The sequence below is a fragment of the Lipotes vexillifer genome, unplaced genomic scaffold (assembly GCF_000442215.2).
Source record: "Lipotes vexillifer unplaced genomic scaffold, Lipotes_vexillifer_v1.1 scaffold402, whole genome shotgun sequence".
NCBI lineage: Eukaryota > Metazoa > Chordata > Mammalia > Artiodactyla > Lipotidae > Lipotes > Lipotes vexillifer.
The window spans coordinates 1,703,217-1,712,650 of NW_006798409.1; the positions used below are offsets into that span (position 1 = coordinate 1,703,217).

The 9,434-nt window shown below is 49.6% G+C and overlaps 1 protein-coding gene across 4 annotated transcripts in view; it reads left to right on the plus strand.

Moving 5' to 3' along the window:
- The window catches only part of ERG (ETS transcription factor ERG), a 211,727-nt gene that overhangs the window by 149,076 nt on the left and 53,217 nt on the right, over window positions 1–9,434 (plus strand). For 3 of the 4 annotated variants that reach the window (XM_007470483.1, XM_007470480.1, XM_007470482.1), the window contains one exon: window positions 1,396–1,613. The exons of the other annotated variant lie outside the window; for it this stretch is intronic. In XM_007470483.1, the coding sequence (XP_007470545.1) occupies window positions 1,396–1,613 (218 nt within the window). Of the gene's footprint in view, window positions 1–1,395; window positions 1,614–9,434 lie in introns of those variants that run through there. 4 annotated transcript variants of the gene reach the window in all.

Here is a 9,434-nt window from a genome sequence, read left to right on the forward strand (position 1 = left end):
CTTCTGTCTTAGAAAGGCTGCTTCGTAGGGCTCTATTATTAACGGGGGTGGGGGGAACATCCTTACTTATTTAAGTATCAGTTCAAAGAATAAGAAAGGAGTGCTAATGTAGACAATTATCAGAAACCAAGGAATATAAGAAGGGCATCCTAGGCTGTGGGGTTAGGAGGGAACAGAAGATAAAACACTCCCCCCAGTGTGCTCACTAATTCCCTGCTTGATCTTGGGCAGCTCACCTCAAGGTGAGGTCTCGACCTTTCTGGGTCTCAGATTTTCCCATCTGGGAGATGAGGAGTTTGGACAAGAAGGTCTCCACAGTCTCCACTGGCTCCAAAGTTTCCATTTAAAACACATGTGTGACCCAGACAGCATTTGCTTCTCACCAGCTGCACAGCAGTACCGAGGGTGCCCAAGGACAGAAATAAACATGAACTACCACATGGATTTCTGTTTTGGTTATAGAAAAGCAAAATTGGATGGTCTCGTAGTTATTCTGTGTAGTTGCTGCACAGTATGTCATTCAAGTAGCTGAAATTTCCCAATCGAATTTGCCTTTGCTGATTTGGCTGTAGAATGTCCGCCTAGCCATAGGCTAACCACTTGTTTGACTTAAAACCACAGAAGAATGCTCCAACAATGACACGTTTCTATTTCTTCTCACCCAATCCTCCAAAATGAGCAAAGATAGGAATAGAAAGTAAGGGAAAAAAAAAAGAGCTAGTCAGTGATCTAGGTATTTTAAACATCTTGGTATTTGGAGACCTCTGGCTAATTCACAGCTTTTTTTTCTTTTTGGTTCATTTATCCTCCAGATGTTCACCGTCATGGAAGCGCCACTTGAAACTATTTCAGCTCATAACTTAGAAGTGGAAAAATTCGTATCTTTGTCTCTTTGTCCTTTGGTGCCCCATTTCCCCCTCACTCTTCTAAGTAGCTCTTCTTTAAAATCTCCTGGGAATGTGGCAGTTTTGCCAGATGCTTAGGTGTTAGCCGTCACATGTCTTTTTTAATCTTCACGACCATTCTGTACCCTGTCTGCTTGAATTATAGATTGCATTTGTCAAATAATGACACATGCAATTGGATGTCTTCTAAGACCTTTGAAATTCCACTTCCTTGAGTTGAGATTAAAGTGGGTATTATCTGCACGGCTGTGGTCAAGGCTGGGATGTTTGGAGACCTGCACAAAAGTTTTTCTAGGTCAGCCAGTTCCAACTCTTACCGTCTCTAGGGGAAAGAAAGCCAGCTCCCTTTTGCTGCTGAAAGGAGGAAATGGATACCGTAAAAACTACCTAAAAAGGGGGTCCCAGTTGGAAATGACCGTACAGTTAGCAACTTTTTGAAGCATGACTGTCCCTTGGAACGTCCTGACTGTGTGTTTCTTTGGGTGTTCAGGAAGCGTTATCTGTCGTGAGCGAGGACCAGTCATTGTTTGAGTGCGCATACGGCACGCCGCACCTGGCCAAGACGGACATGACCGCGTCCTCCTCCAGCGACTATGGACAGACATCCAAGATGAGCCCGCGTGTCCCTCAGCAGGACTGGCTGTCTCAACCCCCAGCCAGGGTCACCATCAAGATGGAATGTAACCCTAACCAGGTGAACGGCTCAAGGTAAGGAGACCGCCGGCTCTTGCTCTCCCAGACCTCTGGTTTTCCCACCCCTTGAAAAGGCAAAGTGGAAATTGATCACGCTTCCCCCGAGTTGGTTTCAGAAACTGAGGGCATTGAACAGTAACACTGGGCAATGCTGAGAAAATGTGTTCTCCAGTGGTTTGTGTGGAGGATAGATGTTGTAAAACCAGTAGTACATTTACCGAGAACTCGCTTTGAAGATGAGATGTTCAATTCCATTTCCCAGACGTGAGGGCTTTGTGGGAGGGGGCCTTGCCCACATATGGCAGAATTTGTCTCTGAGGTTTTTATTGCCTGGAAAGTAAAGCTGTCTTCTGTTTTCATGGAGGGAGAGTGTCAGCTAGTGGCCAGGCAGTGTAGCATATGTCCAAGCCATATGACATTGCTAATGGACCTACTTCTTGTGTCCTGCAGCCCCCCGCCCCCCAAACTTCTCTCCTCTGTCACCGTCTTTGAATGCTTGCTTTTTCTTCTCATCTTTACTTACACTTAAAACCAAGCACCAGTGTCACCCATAAGTATTAACTCTCCTGAGTTTGTCACGATAATGCTGCAGTCACCTAGAACGTATTAGTGAATTATCGAATGTATTATCCCTGACACTCAAAAGCATTTCTTTTTCTTTTTCTAAATTTATCTGTTTATTTTATTTACTTTTGTCTGCGTTGGGTCTTCGTTGCTGCGCGCGGGCTTTTCTCTAGTTGCAGTGAGCAGGGGCTTCTCATTGCGGTGGCTTCTCTTGCTGCGGAGCACAGGCTCTAGGCGCGTGGGCTTCAGTAGTTGTGGCACATGGGCTCAGTTGTGGCTCATGGTCTCTAGAGCACAGACTCGGTAGTTGTGGCGCACGGGCTTAGTTGCTCCGTGGCATGTGGGATCTTCCCGGGCCAGGGCTTGAACTCGTGTCCCCAGCATTGGCAGGTGGATTCTTAACCAGTGCGCCACCAGGGAAGCCCGCAAAAGCATTTCATTGGATGTAGTTTTGAAGAGTCAGGTTGATTTCAATTATGATATAGTACCCCATATATATTCAGAAAGAATCGTATCAAATCTCAAGACAAAGAAAGAATAATTTCATTTAAATTTGTATGATTTGCCCAGAGTCACAAGAGCAGCTCACAATTTTTAGTGCTTTACTATGTATAAAGCCCTTTACATCTGATGGCCTGTCAGTCCTCCAGGCAGCCCTGTGAGGAATGCTCATCCCCATTTGACGGATGAAGAAACTGAGACTCAGACATTTTCTGGCTAACCCAAATCAGCACTTAAAGCAACTCAGAATTTGGATTCCAATCAAGGGTGTTTGACTCCACACCCAGTGCATTTTCCCCACTCTGTCGCAGCTATAATAGGCCCTTTTTGCTACGTATATATTTTAATGCGAAATATGTTTTTTATAAGTGTCATGTTTTATAAGTGCTGGAAACCATTGCATCAACTTCTAGTGCGGTGTCCGTGAAGGTGCCAAGTCACAGCCCTCAGAGGGAATGTCAACCATGAGGCTGGACGTGCCAAGCAGGGAGATGGGAGGGGCCAGAACTTTCCTGGGCCCTGAGAAGTCAGTTCACTTCTGTGCGTCGAGTTTCTTCTTGAAAGTGGGAACGATAATTCTGATGTTACCTATTTGCTACAACACTGGTCCTTTAAAGGGAATTCAAGCCAAGGCAGACCCATCTTAGACCTCATCAAGGAGCTAATTCCTAGATTTCTGAAAGGACCATGGTAGAAAAGGCAATCATAGGGTCCAGGATGCCAGAGTCCCGGCCAGTTCCTCGTTATATGTAAATATGTTACAGGTAAATCCTATCCATCTGATACAAAGGTTCCACTGACCATTCACTGTATCTGTTTCTGAGACTTGGAGGCACGCAGGTTAATCCTGTTCTGAAGAAGGTAGCGGTGTTTATATAAAAGGGTAGTTGTGGAGCCAACCCTGTAAACATTGATGGATTCTAGTTTTTGATGGAGTCACGTGATCCCGTGCATGCCGGGGCAGTCACGGTGGGAGCATTAAGAGCAAGATGCATTTCTAAAGCGTTCTTCCAAGGCTAGTTTCTACCTATGGGAAATACATCAGCATGTGTGTGTGCGTGCGCGCATGTGTGTGTGTGCGTATGTGTGTGTGCGTGTGTGTGTGAGAGAGGGAGAGGGAGATTGTGTGTGCAAGTGAGAGATTATGAGAGAGATAGAGATGGAGATGGAGAGAGTGGAAGTTAAATAATTAGAGAGAGAGGGAAAGAACACTTCGGGCAAAGGGCACTGAGATGGTCTCCAGCTGGCAGTTAGCAGAGCGAGCCGTGCCCTGGCCCTTATTTGTGGAGTCTGGCCTAGGGCCAGCTCCAGGAACGCCAGTCTGGCTTTAGGAAGCCTCAGAAAGGAGACTGAATGAGGAGGTGAGAACAATGTTGCAGGATTTAGCAAGCCTCAGAAAGGAGACTGAATGAGGAGGTGAGAACAATGTTGCAGAAATGAAACTTTCTCTCCTTCTCGCTGAATTTAAATAAATGAATGGATAAATAAGTAAGCAAACAAACAAACAAATAAATGAATAAATAAATAAATAAGAGAGAAGTGTGAATACCGGTTCCTTCAATGCCGGCCTGTGCTTCCCTTCAAGAGCTGATGTCCACCTGCCCTCCTGGCCAAGCCCTGGGGCCGCCTTCCCAGCCCGAGGTGGTCATCACAGGGATTCGGGATGGGTGGGGGGACTTGAGGTGACCCTGAGCCTGGCCTAGGGGCTTCAAGTCCCCAAGAAAGACACGGGCCCCCGGAAAGCTTCTCCCGCGTTCCTCGGCCGGCTGACCTTGGAAAGCTTCTTGGCTGTTCCTCTGTCAGGCAGCTGCGAAGCTGCGGACTCAGGCGAGGGTCTCTTTCCTGGGAAAGGAAATCGTTTTTGGAGAAGTTGGACCATTTTCTTGCAAGGGGACAATGGAAGCGTCAGTAGCTTCCACTCTCAGGCCCTCATGGAATCCTAAGACGCTCAGAATGCTCCCCTCAGAGGATGGTTAAAGGCAGTTCCAGCTTTGGGAGCAAACTGGGATGTGTTTCGGTGGCGGCTACAGAGGGAAGTCAGCCTTGTCGTGGTCCTTGTCCTCCTCCTGGATGTCCGGTGGTGCTGGCGCAGCAGCCGCTGCCCGGGAGGCGGGCACGGCTGCCTGCATTTGCCTGGTAACTTGATGGGAAATGGCAAGCCTGGTGTGGAGCAAGGGGTGAGGGGCACGGTGGGGAGGGGCACCCGGGGGAGGAGGACGGGGGGAGGAGCACAGCTTGTGGAACTGAGCTGTGATGCAGATGTCAGCTGGTCACCAAGTGCCCTCCTTCCCCTCACCGTGGAATGTTCTGGGGAAACAGGAGGCAGACATGTATCGATCCTCTTTGTAGAACAGGCTTCTGCCCGTCTTTTCCGAGCTCCGTGTGCTGGATCCAGCTCAGTGGGGCTGGTCTGGTGAGTCCGTCGGGGTTCTCCAGAGAAACAAAACCAATGGAATGCACAATGAAGAGGTTTACTGTAAGGAACTGGCTCACACAGTTGTGGAAGCTGTCAAGTCTGAGATCTGTAGGGTGTACCAGCAGGCTGGAAACTCAAGCAGGAGTAGATGCAACAGTCTTTTTTTGTTTTTTCAAATTTATTTTATTTTTTTGTACAGCAGGTTCTTATTAGTTATTATTTTATACATATTAGTGTATACATGTCAATCCCAGTCTCCCAATTCATCCCATCCCTCCCCCCGCCGCTTTCCCCCCTTGGTGTCCATACGTTTGTTCTCTACATCTGTGTCTCTATTTCAGATGCAACAGTCTTGAGGCAGAATTCCTTCTTCCTTAGGGGAAGCTCAGGTTTTGTTCTTTAGACCTTCAATTGATGAGATGAGGCCCACCCACGTTATCAAGGATAATCACCTTTATTTAAAATCAATGGTTGGTAGATGTTAACGGCATCTGTGAAATACCTTCAGACCAACACCTTGATTGGCATTGGATTAAGTCACTGAGTGCAATGGCCTGGCCAGGTGGACACAGGAAACCGACCACACCTGGTGCTTCTGGCCCCTTGGCTGGTCAGTGGTTAGTGCGGCCATTCCTTTCAGATTTGCAAATCAGCATTTCCTGGGGTAGCCAGTTCCCTGTCCCTGAAGGGGCTCAGCCTGGCTGGATGGGAAGTGTTGGGGGCTGTCGCACATCAGATTGATGGTCACCAGGACCGGCCTTCAGGCTGTGATCTTGTGGAATATTGCAAGTGCGTGGTAAGGCACAGTCTGCTCTTCAGAACATAACGGGCTGCCCGAAGGGGCATGGAGGAACGAAAAACTCAAAATTCATCAGCGGACCTAAGACCCATTTCATCTCGAGGATTAGAAGAGGCCAGCAGACAGAGGGCTGTCCGGGATCAGATCTGCAGATTTTGCCAACTTGAGGCGTGATCTTTACACGTGTCAGCTCCAGTTCCATAAAAGGGAACATGGACCTGCATTGACTCTGCTTTCATTCTAGAGACCTTGAATGGGCACCTGGCTGTACCAGCTCTGCCCAAAGTGTCAGGGGGCAGAGGCCCAGGTCATGGAGATAGGGATCCTCCCTGGAGGGGCTCGCGGCAGAGACACTGCAGAGGTGAGCGTGGTTGAGCACCAGGGACCAGGATGCAGCTCGTAAATGTGCCGCCTCCCTGCATCTTTCCGGAGATGCTGGCTGTCTCACCCACCACCTGGAAGCCCCAGACCAGGGGTGCTGGGAGTTAGGGACTGCAGCAGGAAAGGAAGCGCATCTCCTGGCCCCCAGCCCAGTAGCTCCGTCTCATTGTCCTTGCTCTGAGATTTTGTGTGGTGGACTTCCGTACAGTACACTTGCCTCTTGAAGTCAATTTCAGGGGGAGTTTACGTAAGTCAAAAATTGGACTTTGGCTGGAATGGGCAGGCTGTTACCTTTGTGGCCCCTTGGTGCTCTTTTGCAAACAACCCCCGGGGGGGGAGAGACCCCTGTACAGCCTGGGCGTTACCAGAACATGACCTAGCTCCTTCCGCATAAGATACGGTTCCTGGGAATTGTCCTGTCTGTCCCTATCGACTCATTACCCTCGGAGGAAAAGGCCAAGGCTTGGAGGAGGGAGGAACTGAATTTCCCAAGCAAGTGATGGAATTCTGCAAAACCTTAGCCCCAATGCGCACACAGGCTCCTGAAATGAAATATGAGTGGTGAAATGAGATCTACTGCCATTATAGCAGAGCTCTATAAAAAATAATGAAAGGAAAACAGGAGAGAAAGGAACCATGCCTTGTGAGCCAACAGGGATGTAATTGTGGGTTTGGCTTGGCGGCTGCCGTATCAGAGGACATGATTCTTGCAGACACTAATCCAATTGCACATTGTGTAGACACGAGACATCATTTCTCAGCTTCGGTGGTCCCCGACACCCTGCCTTTCCCCTTTCTTCACTCCAGCCTCACACACAAGAAACCCCCAAGTGTTCACACAATGGAGACGTGTCAGTGCAGCCCAGCTGGAACAGCTGTTCACAGAGGGCCCTGCTGGGGCTTCAGAACTGCCTGACCTCCAGCGAGGCCCCTGCTGATGGCCTTAATTCTATGTGAGGTTCCTAAGGCTCAAGCCACTGTAGACTGGCAAGATAGACCAAGAAACACACACACGCACACACACATGCACACGCACACTTATACTCACATACGGTCCACAAGAAAACTGTCTTCCATCACAAGCAGGCAGTATGGTGTGCAAGCCTTTACTCTCTCTCAGCATCCCTGTCTCGGAGAGTCAGTCGATTCTCAGGCGGGTGAATTGGGCACCCTTCATCCTTCCACAGGCAGTAAAAACTCCCGGTAGCCCACCAGGAAGTCACGGCAATTCCGTGCTGCCCACCTGGAGGCTCACTGCAGCTGGAATTGAGTGACTCTGTGTGCCACACTATGAGTCCTGCTCTTAGCCCAGTACCCAAGCCACCTGGAGTCATTAATCTATTGTTGGAGTCTGTTGGGTGAGAGGTCCCCTGGTGCGCTGATTTTCAAAGTAGGGCCCTAAGATCCGCTGCATCAGCACCATCTGGGAGCTTGTTAGAGATTCAGATTCTCAGGCCTTGCCCAGACCTGCTGAGTCCAAAGCTCTGGGGGTGGGACCCAGCACTCCTGCTTTAACAAGCGCCCCCTCCCCTACCCCGGGATTCTGACACTCACTGATCTGAGAAACACAGTCCCGTTGCAGCATCCAGGGAGAGAAAAAAATGAGAATCCCCGGAGCTGGATAAAGGTGGCCTATAGAGTGGATAATATGGGAGAACAAAGTGCAGAGAAGGGTTCGCTCTCAGGAAGTCTGTCTGCCTAGGTGGACGGCCACCCTGCTCGCCTCTCACTGCAGTGGCTTTTGTCTGGCTGAGCCTGTGAGGTGAGAGATTGGGCCTCGCCTCTCTCTGTTGTCTGGGAAGGAGATTCACTGTGTGCTGTGAACAACTCCAGCCTAGAATCAGATGACAGGATGTTTTGATGTAATATTTTAAAAGCATGCGGTCTGGAGTGTGATGAAGATGACAGAAAAGGGGGCTACCTGATTGGTCCATCTTGGTGTCAGACGTCCTGGTTACGCACGTAGTCATTCATTCATCCAGCAAGTATGTACTGAGCACCTATTATGTGCAGTCACTGTTTTAGGTACTTGACATACAGTCGTAAAACATACACAAAAATATTGCCTCTCTAAGTTCACTTTCTAACGGGAAAGACAGCCAGTGAACCGGATAGCTAATTAAAGGCTAACAGGTTAGACTGTGGTAAGTGCTAAGGAAAAAAGAAAACTAAAGCAGGGCAGGGGGTGGCAGTTCTGGAAAGGGCAGCCTGAAAAGATCACCTCTGAGAACATGACATTTGAGTAAAGCCCCAAAGTCAGTGAGGGAGACGGTCCCATGGTTACCCAGTAGGAGAATATTCCAGGCAAAGGGAGTGGTGAGTGCAGAGACCCTGAGGTCTGAAGTGTTGGAGGACAGTTGTGGCTAATGTTCAGTGACCAAGGGGAAGAGTGATAGGAGATGAGGTTGAGTCATTGTGAGGCCAGTGAGGGGCTTTGATCTTCACTCTGAGCGAGCTAGGAGACCGCTGGGGGCTGTAAGCAAAGGAGGGATGTGATGTCACTCAGATTTAGCAGGATCTCCCTGGCTCCTGTGTTGAAGCCGAGACCGCTAGGAGGCCCTTCAGGAGTTAGGGTAAGAGATGGTGAGGCCTGCATGAGGGTGGTTGCGATGCAGGGGTGGGAAAAGTGATTGCATTCTGGACATATTTTGAAGGTAGAACTGATGTGTTTTGCTGATGGGTATGGAGTGAGGAAGAGGGAAGTGAGGCTGAGCCCCAGGTTTGGGGGGGTGTACCCCAAATGAGGGGTGGAAAAACCGCAACTGGAATCCTCCTGAGAATCGAGCCTAGACCCCTCTAAGTATCAGCCCAGACACAGGGGGCTTGCACTTACCTCTAATAAGCACCAGGCAAAATAGGACGAGCTCTGGACTCCTTGCCTGAGTTCAGGGGATCTTACTCATTAAACCAGTGGTTCTCAGCCGCCATGGCTGCGCCCCCAGGGAGCCATTTGGCAGTGTCTGCAGACAGTTCTTTTTTTTTTTTTGTGGTACGCGGGCCTCTCACTGCTGGTGGCCTCTCCCGTTGCGGAGCACAGGCTCCGGACATGCAGGCTCAGCGGCCATGGCTCACGGGTCCAGCCGCTCTGCGGCATGTGGGATCCTCCCGGACCGGGGCACGAACCCGTGTCCCCCGCATCGGCAGGCAGACTCTCAACCACTGCACCACCAGGGAA